The following is a 24,708-nucleotide window of genomic DNA, read 5'->3' as shown; positions in this document are numbered from 1 at the left end:
CTTAACTTGAATTTAATGTAAGTAATAATATGTACACAACTTAAGTTATATTATGTATGTGACCCATCCGTCCAAGACTACCTCCTCTTGTCGTTCTTTATACCACATCATCTGACTATCCCCTATCCCTGAGCAAGACAACAAACCCAAAATGTATCCTGATGGCCAGGCCAGTGCAACAGACGACTCTAAACATACATATGCATGAGTGGTAAATTGTAGAAAACAAAAAAACTATCTTGAATTTGGCAAAAATGCATATGAAATGACACAACAAAACATTAAAGGGATAGTTCAACATTTTTGAAAATTGGCCCATTGCCATGATCCCTCTAGTCATAGCAGTAGGTCTGTTACCTTTAATTGTCGGTCCAAGCTGCTTTTAGATCGGCGGAGCCGAGTACCGAGCGGCGCAGCTACGCTACGGAGGCTAATGGAATTTCTTGGTTTCCCTCATCAAACTCGGCAAATCAAAAAAACCAACCAAAACCAAAACCAAAAAATTCCAAAACTCTGTGGTGGACAAGTTGTGACCTGCACATTCACCACGCTATGAGATAATAACGGAACGTTACGAGACGGAGTTGTTTTAGAGGTAAAGTCAGACCTTACACTCCAGACACGGCTGCTCAGCGGAGTGATTTCAAAAGCGCACGTTTACTGCAGATACTTCCGTCAACAAAACTTGTGAAGAAGCGAAGCGTGATCATAGCAGACTTTGTGATGGACAATGAGGACGACTTTTTAACCAACCAAGACCCACACCCGTATTTATTTGAGCCAGAACACACAGAAGAAGAGCTGCAGGTTTTGAAAGAAGAGAGAGCGAGAAGAGAGGCTGAGGCTGCTGAACAGCCAGGAGCTGAGGAGTGACTTAGAGCCGGCATCTGTGGTTGGTATGTGGTGAAACTTCACGCTGCTCCATTTTTTCGGCTTGTTACCGCAACATTTTACAATACACGTGTAAACCATGATTGGATGATGCACAACACTCTGAAACATTTTCAAAAGTTACTAATACGTCCCGCGATGATAATCCAGTCGAGCCCAGGTAACTATGGCACTGCCTGAGGTGCGCACACTGTGTCACTGTGGTTTACTGAAGAAAGTAGTTCCGAGTATTTGCTTCACGTCTCGTAACGTTCCGTTATTATCTCATAGCGTGGTGAATGTGCAGGTCACAACTTGTTCACCACAGCGTTTTGGAGTTTTTTGGTTGTGTATTTGCTGAGTTTGATGAGGGAAACCAAGAAATTCCATTAGCCTCCGTAGCGTAGCTGCGCCGCTCGGTACTCGGCTCCGCCAATCTAAAAGCAGCTTGGACCGACAATTAAAGGTAACGAACCTACTGCTATGACTAGAGGGATCATGGCAATGGGCCAATTTTCAAAAATGTTGAACTATCCCTTTAAGAATACATTTTGATAACAGTCAAAATATGTATAAAAAAGATAAAATCAAATCAGTGTATGAACAGTCAACAAGTTAAAGAATCATTTAAAGCAAAAACTGATGAAGACCACAGAAAAGGTACATGCATGGCCCAAATGTTACACATTTGAATACTTAATTAAAACTAACAAAGGTTGTATCCATTTAGGAATTGCTCATGGAGCAGCTATTATATAATGTAGTTCAGAGATTGAAGGAGCCCTACATGTAATATGCAGGGGATGAGTACTGCAAATAGGGGTTGAGTTTACAGTCTGCTGTTACAAGGCTGCTGCTCTCATTGGCCTGGCGCCGGTAGTACCTGCGTAGAACGGGACTGCCGGGATGACATTGTCTCACATGAAGGAAGTACTCATCAGGGCGGCTTGAGGTGTAACCACAATCCTCACACACAAAGATCTTGGAGCGTCTCTGACGGTAAGCATACTGTTGGTGGACACCATGAATCTTCCTCATATGGGACTCCAGAGAGCAACGCTGTGTAAAGGCTTTCTCACACAGCTCACACTTGTAGGGGCGGATACCTGCAGCAGGTAGAGACAAAAGAGGTTTTTAACCTTTCTGTGGATTCCCATTTACATTCAGAGTGGAATAAGTGGCTTATGTTTGCGTAAACCTCGCAAGGAGGCCTTCCATCCATCTATGTTGGCAGACTAAGCGTCTCTGACCTATATAACCTCCTAGTCCTCTGGCTACAGGGGCGAGATTCTCCATCATCCCCCCTTGCTATGTTATTAAACAGATAACCATGTATAGAAGCACTGCCTCCTGAAGCTGTAAGATACAATTTGGACACTTGGTGGATTCGTTAGGATTGTCATTGCAGCACTCTGTGCAGACAGACATGATGTTATGTTGCTCCTCCATGGCCATGTTCTATAAACTATGTCAACATAAGTCATCAGTGTCAATGGTCAAGCGAGCCAAAATTCCACAACAGTTCATATACAGTCAAACGTAGTTGTTGTCATCATCTTTATTGATTATTGATCACTATCAAGGACAAACTCAAAGATAGGACAAAGACAAAGACAGGACTGTCAGTAGCTGTGGTCGGTTGCTTGTATCCATGAGGCCTCCAGCTGATCAATGAGAAGAGGGCAGAATCTTTTTGCATCGATTGTGAATTCCAACAGCACGGATTTCCAAAACCGAATCTGTTCCCACAGTTTATGAATTCCCAGATCCCTAGGGGTGCTCTCTACATTTCTACAAAAACAAAAAAACAGCTTGAAAATCCTTTGAAAATTCATGGAATTAAAATTTAAAGGTCCCATATTATAAAAAACATGTTTTCTCTGGTGTCTACATGTATAAACTGGTCATCCCTGAGCCTGCCAACTCCCAGAATGAGGAAAACAAACGAGTCCTGCAAAAGAGTCCTGTGCAATACATTTTAAATACAGTGTTGTTGGACCTCTGACAGCTGTGTGAAATTGATGGGGGTTTGATCTCCTGACTTTATCTCTATTGACATAATGCATCAGGAGATGCAGCTGCTACCTTTAAATATGGCTGCCATGAAGAGTGTGTAGGTGCATCATTTTCATCACAACATCTAACTACAAGTAACTACCTCATGTCTCATTAAGTAAACACCTAACATTATCATACACTACTCACAATAAGTTAGGGATATTGTGAGAGACTCAGTGGATTTCATACATACGGTGTTTGTTTCACTTCAGAGAGTTTTGGGATAGGGAGGCAATTGTATTGGGGTGATAGACACACCTCATTTTGTGTTTTCCATGTAATGGTCTCACTGTGTACAGTGTGCCTTACATATTGGGGCCAATACCAAAAAACTAAAAGACAACCCTTTTCAATGTGGCATCAATTTCAACATTCTGTGGGTATAAAAAGCTGGTATTGTCAGTAAGTCATTCCAAGTTCATCATTCAAACAGCCATGAACACACGACGTCACTTAACGGACTAGCAGCGCCACCTGGCCATAGCGCGCCTTCGGGTCGGTGGCAGGCAGTCAGATGTTGCTCGTGAACTTGGTGTGTCTCAAAGTGTCATCAGCAGACTTGCATCAAGACACAGAACTACTGGCAGAGTTCGTGACAGACCCAGGAGTGGAGCCCCACGAGTGACAGACCGCAACGATGACCAGTACCTAAGGACCTATGCACTCAGACATCGTTATGCAACTGCCACACAGCTTGCAGGCCCAGTTACGAGATGTGAGGGGTACTAGGGTTTCCAGACAAACCATTTGAAACCAACTCCACCGCTTTGGCTTGAATGCCAGACGACCGTTGCAGGTGACTCCACTGACACCAAGACACCGCCGTGAATGTTTGCAGTGGGCACAAGACCATGTGACCTGGACAATGCAGCAGTGGTCTACCGTCCTGTTCACTGGTGAGTGTCGGGTCACCTTGCACAGAAATGATGGTCGTCAGCGTTGCTGGAGAAGGCGAGGTGAGCAATACGCCGAGGTCAACATGGTCCCCAGGGTTCCCTTTGGTGGAGGAGGTGCAACAGTCTGGGCAGGCATCACCAGTCAGCGCGAAACAGATTTGGTTATTGTAGATGGCTCAGTCACTGCACGTTCTTACCTCAGAGACATCATAGAACCCATCATCATCCCCTAATTCCGCCAGCACACCCCCAACTTTCTGTTCATGGATGATAATGCTCCACCACATCGTGCCAGAATTGTCACAGCTCGACTTCAGGAAGTCGGAGTGCCTCATATGGTATGGCCAGCAATGTCCCCTGACCTGAACCCCATAGAGCACGTCTGGGACCAGCTGAAGCAGAGACTGGATGATCGTACCCCACCCCCACGTGACCTGGCAGAATTGCGTGTAGCACTTGTGGAGGAGTGGAACGCATTGCCTCAGAACAACATCATGAGGCTAGTGAGGAGCATGAGACGTCGCTGTCAAGCTGTCATTGCGGCAAATGGTGGAAACACCCGCTACTGACATTGTCAATTTTTGTTATTTGGGGCTATCCTTGTTATTGTCTAAATTTTTGGGGTAATAAATATTAAACCAAACAAAATGGTGTTTCTTCTCATTCATTATTAGTAATATCAAAGGGAACTTTTACTTATTTCATTAAAATTCAGACCTAATAGTCAAAGCACTCATGTAAATAACAATATCCCTAACTTATTGTGAGTAGTGTATGTATTCTAGAGTATTCTAGAGAGTGGCCCAAGCTATCTGTCTCCCTGTGAAAGTCACCTTCAGGTAAAAGAAAACTTCAGACGGTTTGCTCATCAAACATTTCATCAAGTGCATCCCATCCTACTCAACACAAAGATTCCCACAGGAGAAGACGTGGGTGAGTCAGTCTTTTCGTGCACCGAGAATGACAGCAAGCTTGCTCCATCTATTGATGAGCAGAGGTTTATACAGATGATGGACAGTGAGGTTTTCAAGGACAGTGCAAACAGCTGGGTGGCTCCTCTACCCTTCCGGGCATCTAGGAGACAGCTCCCCAATAACAGGGGATATGCGTACAAACGGCTTAAAACACTCTGCAACACTCTAGAGAAAAACCCTGAAATGAAAGCACACTACTTGGACTTTATTCAGAAGATGTTGGATAATGACCATGCAGAATTGGCCCCCCCTACTGCAAGATCTTCCATCATTCGGTGTGTACAACCCCAGAAAGCCTGGCAAGATCCGCATCGTTTTTGATTCAAGTGCTCGCTATGATGGAGTGTCTCTAAATGATGTCCTTCTCACCGGACCAGATCTTAACAACAGCCTTCTGGGGGTGCTACTGAGATTCCGGAAGGAACAGGTCGCTGTAACAGGGGACATCGAACACATGTTCCACTGTTTCGTGGTCAAAGAGGAACACAGAAATTATTTATGGTTTTTGTGGTTTCGAAACAATGACATGAACAGCGACATCGTGGACTACCGTATGAAGGTCCACGTCTTCGGCAACACCCCATCTCCAGCGGTCGCCATTTATGGCCTGAGGAGGGCCGCCAGAGAGGAAGAAGACAGTTATGGGAGTGATGTCAGGAAATTTGCATAGATTTCTATGTGGACGATGCATTGAAGTCTTTCGCCACAGAGGAAGAGGCTATCTCTGTTCTCCAACGTGCCCGAGCAGCCCTCGCACTCTCTAACCTGCGGCTACACAAAATAGCCTCAAACAGGACTGCTGTGATGGATGCCATCCCACCGACGATCTTGCTTAGGATGTTCAAAATCTGGACCTGTCGAAGCATGAGCTTCCCTTGCAGCGCAGCTTAGGGGTTTGTTGGAACCTCATCACAGACATGTTCACATTCAGAGTTCAGGTTGACAACAAGCCATTCACACGTAGAGGTGTGCTCTCTGTAGTGAACAGTATTTTTGATCCTCTCGGGTTCGTCGCACCTGTCACAGTACAAGGCAGGTTTCTTCTCAGGCAGCTGTCAGTAGGAGAATGGGACTCTCCTCTCCCTGATGATGAGAGCAGATTGGGAAAAGTGGAAAGCTTCGCTCCAGCATCTGCAGGAGCTGCAGATTCCCCGATGTTATTCCCCTTTCTCCTCCACCAATGCCAAGTCAAGAGAGTTGGTCATCTTTGCCGATGCTTCTGTCAAGGCAATTTCGGCTGTTGTTTACTTGAAGATCACCAACCACGATGACAAGTCCGACGTGGGGTTTGTCTTTGGGAAATCAAAGCTCGCACCTGTAAAAGAGTCTACAATACCACGTCTCAAGCTCTGTGCCGCTGTCCTCGCGGTGGATATCGCAGAGTTTGTAGTGAGTGAGCTGCACCTGAAGATTGACTCTGTCACATTTTTCACAGATGGCAGAATCGTTTTGGCCTACATACACAACGAGACAAGGAGGTTTTATGTGTATGTGACTCACCGGATCCAACGGATTCGCCAGTCGACATCTCCAGAACAATGAAAATATGTTCCATCCGAGCAGAACCCTGCAGACCATGGGTCAAGATCAGTCGCTGTGACCTTGTTGATCCGGCAGCAGACGCAGAGATACGTCCTGTAGCATCTGTGCACATCACTCAAGCATTGAAAGGTCAGTTGGGAGTAAAGCGCTTTGACCGTTTCTCCAGTTTGCAATCACTTGTCAGAGCGGTTGGACATCTGAAGCACATTGCCCATTCCTTTGCCCATCCAACTGCTGAGAATAACTGTAAAGGGTGGCATCTATGTCGGGAAGGCTCTACTGTGGAGGGACAAGAAAAGGCCAAGAAGCTTGTGATTAAGAGTGTCCAGCATGAAGTGTATGCTGAAGAGATAAGATGCATCTCAGAGAAGTCTGCCAACACATAGCAGTATCAGAGACTTGAATCCGGTCATAGACAGCGATGGACTCCTCCGAGTAGGATCTCATTCTCAGTTGACCTTAAGTGAGGTAAAACCCCTTATCATTCCTGGTCACCACTACCTTGCCACATTGATCATAAGACACCATCATGAGATGGTCAGGCACCAAGGTAGACACCTTACCGAAGGTGCTATCCGCGCCGACGGGTTGTGGTTGGTTGGAGGGAAGAGACGCATCCAAAGCTTCCTCTTTAAATGTGTCACTTGCAGGAAACTTCGGGGTAAAATGGGTCAACAGCAGATGTCAGATCTGTCAGCTGAAAGGCTGCAAACAGCACCCCCTTTTACTTACGTTGGACTTGATATCTTTGGACCGTGGGAAGTCTCTGCAAGGCGCACAAGGGGTGGTCATGCCAACAGCAAGAGGTGGGCGGTGCTGTTCACGTGTATGTGTGTGACAGCAGTGCATATTGAAGTTGTCAAGTCCATGACCAGCTCCAGCTTTATCAATGCACTCAGGAGATTCTTCTCTCTTCGAGGTGCACCACAACAGATCAGGTCAGATCAGGGTACTAATTTCATCGGTGCCTGTAAAGAGTTGAAGATGGGCTTACTCGACACACAACTGAACAAGTATCTTCAAGAACAGAAATGTAGCTTGATATTCAACCAAGCTCACTCGTCCCACATGGGTGGCGCATGGGAACGCCTCATTGGTGTGGCACGACACATACTGGACTCGATGTTCTCACAGATGAAGTCTCCTCATCTCACCCATGAGGTCCTCACCACAGTTCTGGCAGAGGTGTGCGCCATCATGAATGCGAGACCCCCTGTGCCTGTTTCATCAGATCCAGAATTCCCACTTGTGCTCACACCAGCTATGCTGTTGACACAGAAGATGGGCACTGTCTCTCCTCCCCCTTGTGAGTTTGGTAAGGCAGAGCTGCTGAAGCAGCAGTGGAAGCAGGTTCAATCCCTTGCTGACACTTTCTGGGAGAGGTGGTGCCGTGAATATCTCTCCACGCTGCAAACTAGAAGGAGATGGCCGAACAAGAGATTCAACTTGAAGGAGGGTGATGTGGTCCTTATGAAGGATCTTCAAGTGGCGAGAAATGACTGGCCTATGGCTGTAGTGACAAAGACATTCCCAAGTGCAGATGGACTCATCAGGAAGGTGGAAATCAGAGTAATTTGTCAAGGTACACCCAAGGTTTTCCCCAGGCCTGTCATGGAACTCATCCCCCTTCTGTCCCCATCATGCTCAGATGGCGAAATTTAGGCCCCATTGAATGTTGTGACGTCCCTATGGACGCCAGGCGGGGAGTGTCATGGCCTCTGAATGCCATACTTAACTGTTTACTATCTGATGTCTTAATGCAGTGCAACACTGCTCCCTGTGGACACATAAATGAATGCAGTCTTAACTCCCATTGAGTTAAGTTTCACTTTCGGTTTTGGGAGAAGGAGAGCACATGGCTGGTGCTGCAGACCATTCTCATCTTTCTCTGTGTTGTGGTTGAATTTTATTTTGTCACTGAAGCCACAGAAGGCCATATCCGTAAGTTTTTATTCTTTATAAGTTTGGTAAACATTGGTTGTGTATTACAATCATTTTTATGTTGTACACACTGTAATAATTCGTCGATGTATGTATAAGTAGCATATTTGCTTAGATGTTAAGTTGTTAACCATGTAGCTCAGATTTTGTTCTGATTCATGTTGTTACATACATTTTGAAGTGTTCTACTGCACTCTCTCAATGTTGCCTGTACTTACCTCAGTCATTGTGATTGTGGGTCTGTTTGTATGGCTGCATTTTAAAAAACCTGTATTTGTGTATATTTTGTATTGCAGTTTCACAGTCGAGATATGTTCCTCAGTAAAGGTCAGAGACAACGCCACCTATCCGGTCTGTGAGTCTTTTCTGGGCATACTCGATTGTTTGGGCTAGCTGGATAAACTACTTCCGCACGAAGAGGGAGGCCAGCATATTGAGTGTTAGCAACCAACACAGCCATTTCTTGTACTGATAGCTTGTCAACCTAGCTTTGTCAGTATTTAGCAATTATTTTGAAAGTGTATTTTGATGTTGTAACTTATTGCTGGTTAGCTAGCAACAGCTAGCTATGGTAAAGCTAAGATATCAAGATTTGTGGTGAGCCTGCTACAGGTTTATTTCTGTCACCCTCAGCGATTCACAGACAAACATGAAAATTGTATTGGACTCATGATAATACGATGTATTGCATGTTAGAGCTTCCATGATGAGAGCATCACTGACTCTGTCGACTAGGATATGACGAGTGAAGCACATTATTACGTCATAGAGGACGACAGGAGGGCAACCTGCAGTGTTTGAAGAGGTGGAGGCACTGGCCGCGGATGTGGGAGTGCGACAGGTCAAGGAGAAGAGGTTCATACCTAGAAAATCTTAAAGCTTAAAGTATTGCACATGACCAGATATTTTAAGTAGAACATTACTTTTGCTTTTTTTCTGATAAACTACTTGCGTTTGTACAGTAATTTGTGCATAACACAGTGAACACAGTAAGTAGAAAGAGTAGAAAAGTAAAGGTAGAAAGTAGAAAGGGCTGTTTTTTCAAGTCAAAAGCATCAACAGAGAAAATGAAAAAAAATGTCATATAAGCTGGGACATCTGTACAGTTTTGTCCAGGAGTGTCTAAAGTAATCAACATTGAAAGTATACAGTATGTGTTCACAGTTTGCTGAGGACAGTCAAACATTGTTCCATTCAAATATCTAATCATGTTGCTCATCTATTGCTTTACAGGCCAGAATTCTACATTTGGAGCAATCACATCAAGTGCTGGAACGCTGCCTGACACCTATTTATTTGTCTTTCTGTTTTTACTCCTTGTTTTGCATTATCTCTTACTTGTTTGAATAAAAATCTTGAAATTGTATATGCCTTTTCTTTATACTTCCAACACAAACAATCAACCAATTACAGGGCTCCAGACTGCGACCAAATGGTTGCATTTGCGACCAAAATTTGCATGTGAGAGCAGCATGGCTACCACAACATCCTGAAGCAACATCCATCCCATCCAGTTTGCGTTGGACTATCATCACTATCAACAGGACAATGGTGATATAGTGCAGCGCCAGATGACCTGGCCTCCACAGTCACCTGATTTGGTTTGGGATGAGATGGACCGCAGAGAGAAGGCAAAAGGGCCAATAAGTGCTTAGCATCTCTGGAAACTCCTTCAAGACTGTTGGAAAACCATTTCAGGTGAGTACTTCATGAAGTCCATCAAGAGAATGCCAAAAGTGTGCAAAGCAGTAATCAAATATAAGGGTGGCCATTTTGAAGAATCTAAAATATAAAACATGTTTTGAGCTATTTCACACTTTTGTTTACTACATAATTCCATAAGTGTTCATTCATAGTTTTGATGCTTTCAGTGAGAATCCACAATGTAAGCGGTCATGAAAATAAAGAAAACACATTAAATGAGAAGGTGTGTCCACACTTTTGAGTGGTTGTATGTATATATATATATATATTTTTGATTTATGGTGTGTGCCCCTAAATTTTTCGATTATACTCCTAAAATTTTCAGTTAGGGGCCACTGTGCTCCTAGTACAAAAGGGTAGTCTGAAGCCATGAATTACAGTTATTACACTTCACATGATGCACTAATAACAAGAACTGGTAAGTTCTGATAAGACTCTTGTTTATTGAATTCTTTTGGAATAAGTGTTAATAAATAACACAACAATTGAGGTCAGATTCCTTGACTACTCCAGAGCCTTGGCACAACCGCGCATCATCACAGGAGGTGATGAAGAGCCGTATGCAGTCAGGACCGACCAGGGATGGAGCATTGTAGGCAGCTCCCCACAGGTTTAAAGGTCAACAGAAGTGACAGGTTTGTGTCATCTTATGTCTGTCAAAGAACTTCCACGACTGACAACATCCACGGTCATCAGAATCCTAGAATCTGACCTCAAAGATACAAACCCTGGGGAAAAGAGCATATCACAAGATGATATACAGTTCATGTAGTTACTGAGTGAAGGAGTATGCTGGAATGCAGATGGACACTTGGAGACACCCCTCCCGTAGAAGACAAGCCCCCAACTTCCAGAAAATAGGCAGCTGGCTCTGGTGAGGCTGAAGGACCAGAAAGGAAAATTTGAAAAATATCCCAAATTTAAGGATGACTATGTTAAGTTAATGGAAGGTGTCTTCAAGGATGTTGATGCAGATCGAGCTGCACATCAACCCAAAAAGGAAATGTATGGTATATCCCTCACCAAGGGGTATATCACCCTAGAAAACCAGAAAAAATTAGGGTTGTATTTGACTGTTCAGCCAAGTATGATGGCACAGCTCTGTGATCTGCTCCAACGGCGTGGCGACGACGCCACGCAGTAGAGACGTATCCAGTGCCCCCAATTTCCACTGGATACGGGTCCACTGCATTGCAGCTCCAATCCGGTTTTGCTCCGCCGTCCACCATCTGGCAATCCCCACCAGTTGTGGTTTGAGTCTGCCATGGTGCAGTACGGTAGACAGCTGGCTCACGAGGGCGAGGAGTTCCCGCGATAATCACATACTTACTCGCGAACGCAGTTATAGGTCTGTGTTATTAAAAACAACAACACAAAGTGTTCCCGACCGAAGGATCAGTAGAAGAGCTTGTGTTTGTCTCTTTTTTGAGATTTGTGCGCTGGTGTTAACATGGAGTGTTTTATTTTGAAAAGTAACCGGATGTTGTTTGTTATTTCAGCACTTGACTTCCTGTCTGCTCCGTGCTAAATTCAGTTGAATTGCTGCGTCATGCTCCAGCATCCGCCAGAAATAGAAGTCCTGCGTATCTGTGCCGGAGGGCTCCAGACACACACACACACAAAAACTAGCCACTTCTCATCTCTCATCTCACACTCATCAGCCTGCCACCTGTCATTCGCCCCTTCCACGTACCAGTGAAAGTGAAAGTGAAAAAACCCCCCCCCTCAAATTTGGGTCGCAAAATGTAACCATTTGGATGCAGTTTGGAGTTCTGTCATACAATTGAATTACAACATTAATTATTTTCAAGACAGAACACAAAGATAGGGCGCCAATGGGGATCGAAAATTACTGTTTTTATTTTCTCCCTCTACGGTGACTGGCGGCGCCCCTCCAGTAGATGGCGCTCTAGGCGACAACCTATATCGCCTATGCCTAGTGCAGAATGTGTGTGCAAAAGGGAGATTGACCTCCACAAGTTCATCTCTTACAATAGAGAAGTCTTGGAGTCAATTCCTGACAGTGAATGAGCCAGTGGAGCGAGCATGTGGATCCAAACTGTTTTGGGAGTAATGTGGAGTGTGAACAGTGAAAATTTCTCCTGCAAGGTCGTCCTGGATGAGGAACCAGCAACGCGATGGGGAATCATCTCAACTGTTGTCTGTGTGTTGGACACTCAAGGCTTCCTGGCTCACTTCATCCTGCTTGGAAGGACAACATGACAAGAAATGTGCCAAAAGAGTATTGGATTGGACTAATCACTGCCTGGAGAACTAAAGCCGTGATGGGAGAGCTGACTGGAAGATCTAAAGAATCTGAAAACCTCCAGATTCAAAGATGCGTTGCTCAAGAGAAAGGAATTACATCACTTTTCCGACACAGGTAGCCATGGTTAAGGCCGGTGCTTATACATTTGAGTGGTGGATGAACACAAAGTGCATTGCTCTTTAGTCATAGGTAAGGCAATAGTTGCAACCTCAAAGATTGTAACCATACCAAGGCTGTAGTTAACAGCCGCAGTTAACTCCAGGTCTCCTCAGCAGTCAGCAGCATGTTAAAGGAGGAGCTAGAGCAGAAAATTGAACAAGAATACATTTGAACAGATTCACAGGTGGTCTTAGGCTACATTAACAATGAAGCCCATAGGTTCCATGTTTTTGTTGCAAATAGAGTCCAAAGAATCAAAGAAACAAGTGGCCCGGCACAATGGTGCCATGTCGACACAAATCAAAATCCGGCAGATCACACCTCGAGAGGCATTAAGGTGGCAGAGTTGATCAGTTCAAATTTGCTCAATTGACTCAGAGATTGTGACATCACAGTCAACTCTTATTCCCATTTATAAAGCTGACGATCAAAGTATTTTTTCTAATTATTGTCCAATCTCAATATTAACATGTTTTTCAAAGATCCTTGAAAAACTTGTATACAGAAGAACTCTTCAGCACATGAATTCAAACAATATTTTGTATAAGCATCAATATGGCTTCCAGAAGAGTCATTCAACATACATGGCTTTACTACATCTCACAAACCAAATCTACTCTGCACTAGACAACAACGAGTTTGCACTAAGCATTTTCCTTGATCTGTCTAAAGCGTTTGATACGGTGAACCATGAGGTCCTTTTGTCAAAACTGTCTAGATATGGGTTTCAAGCTGATGTGTACAAGTGGTTCAAGAGCTATGTTGTCAATAGAAGTCAATTTGTTTATTTCAGTAACTGTATATCTAACAAAAATGTTATGACCTGTGGTGTGGCACAAGGTTCAGTACTTGGATTTATGTAAATGATCTTGCTGTTGTATCTAGTTCTATATCACCTACTTTATTTGCAGAGGACACAAATCTTTTTTTTTCCCATAAGCACTTTAAAACCCTCATTTCTGAAGCTAACTCTGGACTCTTAGCTTATGCAAAATGGTTTCAACTAAATAAATTGTCGCTAAACATAAAGAAATCTAATTATATAATTTTTGCCGGCAAGAAGAAATTTGATAATGCCAAAGTTTATATTGAAGGTAATGAAATCCAGGGAGTTTATTCCACTCGCTTCTTGGGGATAATAGTCGATGAAAAATGCTTGTGGAAAGAACATATTGATTATGTGTCAAAAAATTCTAAATCTGTGGGAATTATCAGGAAAGTTCATAAATACCTTAACAGGTCTGGTTTGTTTACATTATATTATAGTCTTGTATATCCATACCTATCTTACTGTAATATTGTTTGGGCATTTACTTTTCCTACATACTTACATAAACTCCATTTAATTCAGAAACGTTTTGTCAGAATAGCCAGTTCAGAGTCCACAGCCACATCTGCCCTTTTATTTTCGAAATCAAAGATATTGTCCATTTACAACATTAACACTGTGGAAACATGTATTTTTGTCTTCAAGGTCCAGTATCTGGGACACACATTTCCATATCATTTCCAACAATATTTTCAAAATAACTCAAACATTCACTCTAGAACAACTTGGCAATCTAAGCTGCTGCATATTCCACTCTGTTGTTCCACCAGAGCACAGTTTTCCATCAAATATAAAGGTGTAACTTTATGGAACAAGTATATTCACCTGACAGACAGCTCACCCTCCCTACCTGTCTATAAAAGGAAATTAAAAGATCATCTGTACTCTATGGGATTGTCTTAATACTCTGTTGTTGTTTTTTTTGTTTTGTATTATTCTTTTTTTTCTCTTTCTCTCTTTCTCTTTTCTCTTGATTCATTGCTTAATTACTAATTTTGGTTATTTTGTCTTAATTTTGTTTTTTTCTCGCATTAATTCATTTGTTATTTTATTTTGATAAGATACATTTAATTTTACTTATTTATTTTAATGGTGAGGTTCTCGATAAGCCCTCCCAGGGTTTCAAACCTCTCCAGCACTGATTCATTGTAGTTTATCATATACTAGTGCAGTGCCCGTAAGAAAAGTGTATTCCTATAAAAAAGTGGGAGGTTAAGGAGCTTTTTCATGGATGGCCAAATGAGGCTGTGTTTGAAGGTGGGACGTCAGGGATATTTAGGTTTGTTTTGAAATCCAATATTCCAGGGTATAATTGGCTGTTTTTGACTATTTAGGGTCTGCCAGGACACTATTGTATTCCAAGGAATTCTTTCTTTCTTTCTTTCATCTTTCTTGAAAGTCATACTTCCAAAGGGCGAAAACTCACCAAACTTTACAGAAATGTCCGGCCCCATGCCAGATTGACTTGATTCCAAGGACATGTCAATATTCCTCCTGGGGGGGGGGGGGCACAATAAGCGTTTAAATTAAAAAAATGTAAATATACCTACAAAATCAACAGTACATGCTACAGTTTTGAAACTTTCACCAAACTGTAGCCCCAATACTGCTGAAACTTTAGTCCACTTAAACTCATTTGTAGGAACATGTCCCTTTTAAACATCTTTATATCACAGGAGACGCGATCTGCAGGTCCACACAGATTCCCCTCAGATCCACTTTCTCTGACAACCTAATGGCCTGACTCTCTTCCTCCCCCTCCCTCCATTCACACTCTGATGGCGGGTTAAACAACATGTGCTGGGCAATAAACATTTCTTGTGATAAGGGACTGCTGGCTGAGTTCACAAAGGGGGGTTGCCAGACCCCAAAGGATTACGGCTGAGAGTGGGAAGACGACCATTTGTCACCTTAAGTTCCCTCTTACCTGACTTATATAGGGTCTATGCTAACAGGACACTGGACATCCGAGACTCAGAAAGGTCTCCTTTCACATCTGGATTTTGTACCCTCCACATCTGGTATGAGCCATCAAAGTGCCACATGTGTGAATTACGACACTCAACCCAGCCCGAGTGTTTCTGCATTCCAAGCAGGAGAAAGGAAGAGCCTTGATTTCTGTCTTAATGCTAAAAGGGTATTTAATGTAATCTTATCTTTTGCAGGACAAAATATCCTTACTCAGCTGGATGAGAACCCAAACATACTTTTTCCCCCTGTTTTCTAAGTTCAAGGAAACTACAGTTAGTAAATTCAGATTTAATCCCTGAAAGTGTGATGGAGCCACAGCTCCACCTAGTGGTAAGTCCGGGTATAGTTAAGAGGAGAGTTTCTGACACAAACGGACTTTATATTTGTACTTATAAATATGATTACCTACCTCCAACATATATTGTTGTACCAAAAGTTAAGCTAACCTTTTCGAAATGTTTTTAAGCCATCAGTGCTGCTAAAATCGTATGCAATTGTGTGTGTCTTGTTATCACCAATGACTCCCCTTTTTACTTTATTAGGCAATTCCTGTCATGTCCTTTTCATGTTTATGTAACAAAGGTTGATGTAAAGACCATGGTGGATTTAGGTGAATAAGTCGATCGTGATCTTGAAACGTTACACCGTTATTATATTTCATTAAGTTATAAGTTCGCAATATCAGCTGTAATATGAGCTGTGACGTCACCGGAGGAAGTGACGTGACAGTCCGCCCTCAATTCTGCCTTCAGCGTAAGTGTTAAAAGAGCAGACTTCACGTCGCTCTCTCTCTTCTTTTTCGTAACCCTACCTGTTTAATCTTTTCTACAACGCGTTTACACTTATATTTTTCAAACTTAATCTCCGTACTTTGCTTTGTTCGCGCCTCCAGACTTTTTCTCCGGAGATTTGAATTGCTCCCAGAACTCTTACCAAGAAACGCAGTTATTTTGAAAATAACTTCTTTTCGAAACCAAAGCGAGAACGAGATTAATCCTTTTTGTATTCTTTTATATCGCCAAGTATTGCAACTCAGTAAGCCAGAAAAGCTATTTTTGTTCTTGTATTAAGTAACTAAGACGGACTCGCCAGGCCAGCGTTTCTTTCCCCGTTATTTTTATACAAAAGACCTAATCGATATATGTTCGGAGCTCCGCAATATCAGCTCAAGAAAGAGACTCTGACCAGAACTCGTGATTATTACAAGTCGGTGCAGTTAACTGCTCAAGAAGCCGTGAAGAAATCCACAGCCTAGAGAAGAAGTAGCATCCGATCGTTCAGGTCGCCTCCCACGCACTCAAGCAAGAACACTGCTGGGCCAGGAGCTGTCCTCAGCTGAACCGAGACGACATCGCTCCACAGCGGCTCCGAAACCGCCGCCGCCTTCCTGCACGTAGACGAAGCTACTCCAGGCCGTCCAGAGTCCGGGACCCTGCTCTTCTACTAAAGTAGGATAAAACATTTACACAACAAGAGTCACACTCGAATGAGATCAGAGTTGGTGTTTGTGGAAGCTTCGAATATATATAGATATATCTCACAAAGCCCTCACCATATCGCTTCAATAGAATAAACATTAATTCGTAGTGATAAATTACCGGTTACTTACACTAAAACCCACCATCGTTTAGAATTCATCTTGTCCTCATTTTATTTCACAATTTCTGTTAATATTGTCACATATTTGAATTATTATTTCACATCCTTTATTCTGCATTCATTTAGTAAATAAACATATTTAACCGCATGTCGTTGTCTGTGCTCTTTTAATTTGAGGTGGGAAACCGATTGTATAGTGGAAAGAATTCATGACTTCAGAATAGGAGCAAATTGAAATTCAACAGATCAATTCGAGACTGATCTTTTGTGTTCAAGCCAAACTTGGACAGTTAATATTCTGGCTAGTTCCCTCCGAGCTAGTCGCACAGAGAATCATCGGAGGTGGTGCCCCGTCTAAAAGTATAATTGATTACCAGTAATGAATTACCCCTTTTTATCAAAGTAGTGTCTCCTACACATTACAAATTATGAAGTCAATCACTCAGTTTTTTTCAAAACCTGTAAACTTATAAAACCTATCTCCTCCCACAATTTTTGCTCAATTGTCACCAAACTTGCTAGAGAGCATCTTCAGAACGCCCTCCACAAAACTTGTTTCTCGTATTTTTGATTTATCAAAAATTATCCCTACAGTGCATCAAAATGTTTGACCGTAAACAGTACTGTAAACATATACTATCAAATTCTTGCTAAATACATTTTCAATCTTCCTGAAAAAAATTGAGAATATTTTGGAGTCATGGTTGATGAAGTTTGGCAAATATCAGAATTTTATCTCAAAAACTGAATTTTTGAGAAAATTTTGAATTCTGCTCTCATGGGAACAACTGGAGTCATTGTAAGACTGGCATTTTTAAACATCAGATTTTCTCTTATGAAGCAAAACACTTGGAGTTAAAAACAAATCGCCAACATTTCCATGCTGTCAAGATGCAATTTATGTATTATCAGATTTTTGTTTAGGTAACAGAATTTCTGACATTTTGACAATTTTTGAAATCTTCCTTGACAACAGCTGCCTGGACAGTGAGTCCCTGAGTCAACAAATCCAGCTACACAGCTGGTCTCACTTCCAGCCAATTAGCTCAGCGAGTAAGGAGCTGGTTCTTGGTGTCAAGGGTTGTGTGTTCGAGACCCAGCAAGGGTGATGATGGTGATGATGAGGGTGATGACAGATCAAAATGTCAGATGTCCTCAATATGAAACACAAGACAATTGTCCTGATGGTGGCATCACAGCAAGCCTCTAAATTAAATAAAAACAAATAGCTTGGACTGGACCATGGGTGAAAGCTAACTGAATTTTGCATAAAGGTCCAGTCTCATGCCAGATTACTTCAGCTGTAAACCCAAGCCAATAGTCCTGATGGTTGCGCTACAGCAAGCGTCTAAAGTTAAAACTTTGAAAATTCATAACAAATCAACCTGCTAGAACTTCACACTTTCATCAAACTGTAGCCCCAGTACTAAAGAAACTTTTGTACATTTAAACCTATTAAAAATTATGAAGCCCATCACTCTGTTTTTTTTTAAACTGTAAAGCGTATGAAGACCTCCCACAATTTTTGCCTACAGTGCATGAAAATGTTTGACTGTGAACACCACTGTAAACATATAGCCTACATGCAAATAAATAGATAGATAAATAAATCTTCAATGTTCATGAAAAAATTGAAAATGTTTTAGAGTCATGGTAGATGATGTTTGACAAATATCAGAATTTTACTTAAAAAAATGAATTTTTGAGAACATTTTGAATTCTGCTCTCATGTGAATAATTGCAGTCAATGCAAGCAGCATTTTTAAACATTAGTTATTCACTTATGGAGCAAATTAATCATTTTTAAAAACAAATTACCAACATCTCCATGCTGCAATATGTGTATTTTCAGATTTTTGTCTTGATAACTGAATTTTTTACAGTGGTTTCAAATCTGCCTGCACAACAGTGAATGGCTTAATCAATTTGTCAAGCCACTGTTATAATGCCACTTGCCAATTAGCTCAGAGCGATAGATGACAGTCTTTGGTTCCAGAAGTTGTGAGTTCAAGCCTCAAGTCGTCCAAAGTGAACATTGTTGTCAACTGTCTTGTCTTCCTATTCTCCTGTTTGTTGCTCAGAATTGCCTAATTTTGCCAGCAGCTATAATTTTGATTTTGCCATTATATTTCATCTTAAAAGCTATTTACTTGGTGTCATTATTTTCAGCACAACCTCACATGTGTGACTGTACAGTTATTTTTTTTATTTTGACATACTGTATTAACACAATGGACCTAAAATCACAAAAAAAAACATGAAATCCGAGTAGAAAAAGTTAGATTTTTTTACTGTGAAAACCACAAATATGTTTAACCATTTTCTTATTTTTTTTTTACTTATAATGCAAATATAAATTGTTGTTTATCTAAATTTGTGCATACATTTAAAAAATGTACAAAGTTATATGTAACTATTTACATTTAAATGCAGGCAATGCTCAGGTCTGCCTGTGCTCCTTCCAGCTGAATAAATAGCTAGAGTGCCTGCTCCACATTCAGCTTCTCCTCATTATTCTGACTCATTAAACAAAAAAACGACTCCACTACTCACTAAACACACTACACCAAACACTACATAACACACTAACTACACACTCCAAACACGCTAAATGTCACAAATCTCTCAACTCTCACACACACCGACCGTCGTTGCATGTCAATCATCCGCCTAGGTCCCTCCCACAACTTCCTGTTCCTCAACAACCAAACTTGCTGCTTGGACACTTTCGTGACAAAAGCCCGTTTTAACCGTTTCTTCCTGCACCGGACACAAAGCAAACGTGATGGCGATGTTCGCGAAAAAGCGTGGCGGACATTATTTACCCTAGGTCCGGTTTTGGACGTGCCGATGCTTCCGGTCCGTCGCCTCGGGAGGTGGGCCGTGTAGCTAGTGGCTAGCTGCTAACTACACACGAACATCCACAGATTCCGATTCCACTTTGTTGTCCGCGCGTCTCCGGATCTCCTCAGACCCGAACAGACTCGGTCCGGACTCGTTTAATCTCATTAATCCACAACAGTCAGTTTAAATGCACAGAACAGAACGGGACCGAACCGCCGGCAAAATCCCGGTCCAGCTCACGCCGCTGCAGGTATAAATCTGCTTGTTTCTTAAGGTGGGGGGTCGCGGTGGGCTCTGCAGTGATTGGCTCTGGTGCGCGCGTGGCCACGGTGTGCAGTGATTGGCTCTGGTGCGCACGTGACTGTAGTGGCTCCGGTGGACAATGCTCGTGGAATTTGTAAAGCATTTATGAAATAATTTATTAACGGTATCATTGCAGTCCAAACAAATGCGAAATAGCACACCCTTGAACCACGCAGCAGCCATGTTGAAACTCTCAGGTCAGTCTGATCCTGATCCGCAGAGATATTTGAGGAACACACACATACACACACACACACACACACACACACACACACACACACACACACACACAGACAGACAGAGATTCCTTGTATTTATAGATGGATGGGCATGCCATATAATTTTATTGGGTTAAATCACATCTACAACCTCACTGAAACATTACTGGCACCACTATCTGGTAGGTGGCATTTGTACTATACTTTTGCAACAGCGCTAATTTCAATTTGGGTGTACTTTAAAAAAAGGGCTTAGGGCTCTAACAAGTCCTTTGAGTTTAAGAGATACATGCAACTGTCTGAAAGAAACAAATATTTTCTTAATGTTATTCCATGTTCATTATTTTTAGATGGCAAAATCAAATGCAGGGAGGCAAAGAGAGTACAGGGCGAGAAGAAATGCAGATTCACAGAGAAGAGAAGAATATCTCAGGAAAGAGCGTGCCAGGTGGCAAAGAGATACTGCAGCAGGGAAAAAGAAGTCAATTAATGACCTAAGTGAGAGAGCTAAAAGACATAAGCGGAAGATGTGGCGGAAGGCTAAAGAAAGACAGAAAAGAAAAGCTGAAATTGAGAGCAGTGGGTCTGCACCTTTAACCCCTCCACATAGTCCTGAGAGTGAGATTCAGGATGCAGTGCAAGCCAGACCAGGGTCTTCAAGGTGAGGGACATTGCTACTCAGTCTAAATTGTAATAGAAGCTGCTGTAACCCTCCTGCTGTCTTTGGGTCAAGGAAGGACTGGAAGAAAGAAGGAGGGATGGAAGGGTGGGAGTAAGGAAGAGAGGAAAGAAGGAAGGAACAAGAGGGGGAGGGAGGAAAGCAGTAAGGAACAAGGAGGGTGGAAAGAGAGAGAAGGGAAGAAAGGAAGGAAGGAAGGAAGGAAGGAAGGAAGGAAGGAGGGAGGGAGGGAGGGAGGGAGGAAGGAAGGAAGGAAGGAAGGGAGGGAGGGGGAGGGAGGGAGAGAGGAAGGAAGGGAGGGAGGGAGGGAGGGAGGGAGGGAGGGAGGAAGGAAGGAAGGAAGGAAGGAAAGAAGGAAAGGATGAAGGAAGAGTGAAAAGAGGGTCAATTTGACCCAGGAAGACAGCAGGAGGGGGTCACACTGGAATGGTCAATTTTTACACAGGAGAAAGGGGGGGTGTTTTAAAAATCCACACCCAAACCAGTCAGGTACACAAGCCAGTACACAGTGTATGTGTGTGTGTGGTGCAAATTTTTGTGTTGCATTTTGGGGCACCCTCCTCCTTTTCAGGGCGGCAGATGTCGCTGTGTCATGTCATCCGGGTAAGTAGAATTAAGACTGGCACACACAGACCTTAATGTTTTAACCACACACACACACACACACACACACACACACACACACACACGGTGGTCAATTATTGTACCCTTGCTATAATTGTAGTCATATTTAAGTACTAATCTGTAAAACTAAACGTCAATGTTCTATGTATGGTTTTATTGTAGGCATTCAGCAGGCAAGAAACAAATGAGAAAAGCTCGAGATAAACTCAGAAAAGAAGTAGAAAAGCTCAAAAAGGAACTTCACCATCAAAAAAAGCAGAAAGAGAAATACAAGAAGAGACTCCAGCGAGTGAGTAAAAGTCAGGACTCTCCTAGATCCAAAGTGCACCATCTACTGAAGAATTGTACTGTGAACAATAGAGTCAGGAAGACTTTGCTTCACCATGAGGTCCTCACTGCAAACATAAGAAGACAGTACAAAAATGCCAGTAATGAAAAAAAAAAAAAAATCCATAGCTCAGGTTGTTGTGGGGAAGATTGTGAAAAAATACAAGATGCAGGGGTGGTCAGAAAAAGTCTTAGGCTTCTCAAAGAAACGCTGGACTCTCCAAAATGTAGACCTGGGCAACTGCGCAAGAAGCTCACGCAACAGGTATGCCGATAAGTTGATCAAGAGCAAAGTGAAGAACTTCTTCACAAGGGATGACGTTAGCCGCATGACCACAGGTAAAAAACAGACAATCACAAGAAAGAAAATAAAAATGCAAAAGCGGTTCCTTGTGGACACAATGCTAAACCTTCATCTGAAATTTCTGGCTGAGAATAACACGAGCAACATTTCATACTCTGCATTTTGCCGGCTGAGACCCTTTTGGGTTGTCCACCCCTCCCTTGCAGATCGTGGTAGTTGCCAGTGCAAGCTTCACGAAAATCTGGGCTTCCTGGCAGAAAAGCTACATTAGTTGAAGGTCATTGAAACTTCAAATTTAGAAAGCCTCATAGAACATGTGTCCTGTGACACTGGCAGCAAAGCCTGCATGTATGGAGAGTGTGAGGACTGCAAAAACACCCCAGTTCCCCTCTCAAACAAATATGAAGGTGCACAGAGAAAAACTTATCTGCAGTGGGCCACAGAAGAAAGAGCTCATAAAGAAGAGACCTCAGTCACAAAAATTACAGTGAAAACAAAGGTGGAGAGTAGCCAAGAGGAACTTGTTGAAAGGTTCCACAGACACATGACGAAATTCAAACGTCACCTCTTCAACATACGGCAACATTACGCCTACTCCCGTGCACTGCACAAAAACATGGCCAATGATGAATGCCTGATTCACATTGATTTCTCAGAAAACTTCTCTTGTAAATACCATAAAAGAATCCAGTCAACATACTATGGTTCAAACCACTAACAAGCCACACTGCACACTGGTGTTATTTATTTTGGTGGAAACAAAGAGCCGACCTGCTTCACCTCCATCTCACCATCTAGGCACAAGAGTCCTGCTGCGATATGGGAACACCTCAAACCTGTACTGGACCATGTGCAGACCAGCAATCCTGAAGTGTCTGTTGTGCACTTTTTTAGCGATGGGCCCTGTACCCAATATAAACAAAAAGGAAACTTTTTCCTTTTTAGCACAGAACTAGAGAAGAGAGGTCTGAGAGGGCCCTTTCGGAGACAGACACTTCAATCAAATTATACTTTGTTGAAGGTGAAGCTATTGAGCAGGCATTGGAAAGGATGCCGTCCACAATACCACCAGTCCCAGGAACCATGAGCACCCATCGGGTGGTAACACTCGCTCGTGGGGAGATAACATTGCGAGATGTGAGCTGTATGTGCTCCACCATCGGTAAGCTGGAATGTGAATGCTGGAACACACACCATTTCAGCTTTATCGAAAAAGTGCCAGCCACAGGGCAGAAAGTGGCAGCCACAAGGCAGAAAGCAGCAGCCACGGGGAGTTAACAAATCAATTGGGATGACACAGATCACAGATCATAGGGGAGTGGTGTGTGCTAACATATGATAAAACATTGTATCCAGGGATAATTATTGCCATAGATGAGACCGATGTTCAAGTGAAATGTATGCACCACGCCGGATTAACCAAAAACAGATTCTTTTGGCCTCTACAAGAGGATGTGCTGTGGTATCCACTGGATGACGTGCTAGAGCTCATCCCACCTCCTCGGCCCGTGACAGGACGTGATGCACGCCACATGCAAATTCAGAAAGAGACTTGGGATCGACTGTCAGACTAAAAAGGATGCAAAGATTAAGGATCAACAGCAAAGAAAATCTTAACTGATACTACTAAAATAGAAAAAAACTACAGGACTGCTGTCTGTTAAGTGTGTATGGAATGAAATTATTATAAAACATTATGAAATAGTTCTTGTCAATGATTTTAATGTTCAATTGAATGTTTTATGATTCAGTGATTTCATATGAAATACCCAATGACATGTTTGTTTCTTCTTTTTTGTTACAATGAAGTCAGTTTAAATGTGATAAAATAGTTTTAACATCAATGATTTTCATGGTAAATTAAATGTTTTATGATTCAATGATTTCAATGTTAGATATGAAATACTAAATTACAGGTTTGTCTCATCTTGTTTGTTGCAATGAATTAATAAGAGTCAATATAATTTTGATAAAATGTTGACATTTATTTTGCCGGTAAATTAATCCAAATAGTATTGAAATGTTGATTGAAACGTCAACCCTGTTATTCTATTCAACCCTGTTACAGTGAGTTCAACCCTGTTATGTGACAGATTTTCATACATTTTTGGATATTAAAAAGAAATATTTGAGAAATCTTTGTTGAACTGTGTGTAAACTGTAGAGGACAACAAGAAAATATATAAAGGTCTAATCTAATCTTAAAGGTCCCATATTATGGTCATTTCTGCCTCTTAACATGGTTCCTTGAAGTCTAAATGGAATGTTAGTAACATGCTTTGGTCGAAAAAAGCTGAAGGATTGAGCACAGCAGGGTTCATGAAACACCAGTTTCACAGCCTTGCTCCAGGTGGCCTGTTTCAGTGCCTTTCCCTTTAAATGCTAATGAGCTACTGCGCGCCGCCCACGGTGCCGCCCACCTCTTCCTGCCTGCGGAAGACGTGAGGACAGCTTCATGTGACCATGGCAATGGCGGAGTTTGGCCGCCGGACAACAGACTGCGGTCCGACCCAGAACAAGAGGCTCCAGAAGAAAGTAAGCAGCCAAGAATGAACATTGATGTTTCTCAGTGGTTAGTAGTTAAGTTTTTTTACCTC

At 42.4% G+C, this 24,708-nt stretch overlaps 1 protein-coding gene across 1 annotated transcript in view; it reads right to left on the bottom strand.

Annotated features, from left to right (window-relative positions):
• Positions 1–551: 551 nt before the first annotated feature.
• LOC115594734 (zinc finger protein 696-like) overlaps positions 552–24,708 on the bottom strand; it is a 54,199-nt gene continuing 30,042 nt past the window's right edge. Inside the window, exon 6 of the mRNA XM_030438957.1 lies at positions 552–1,976. Coding sequence (XP_030294817.1) covers positions 1,654–1,976 — 323 coding nt within the window. The 3' untranslated portion in view covers positions 552–1,653. The remainder of the gene's footprint in view (positions 1,977–24,708) is intronic.

This window comes from Sparus aurata, chromosome 13 (assembly GCF_900880675.1).
Source record: "Sparus aurata chromosome 13, fSpaAur1.1, whole genome shotgun sequence".
Lineage (NCBI taxonomy): Eukaryota > Metazoa > Chordata > Actinopteri > Spariformes > Sparidae > Sparus > Sparus aurata.
Note: the sequence above shows the minus strand (reverse complement) of the source record. Positions and strands in the feature narration are given on the sequence as shown.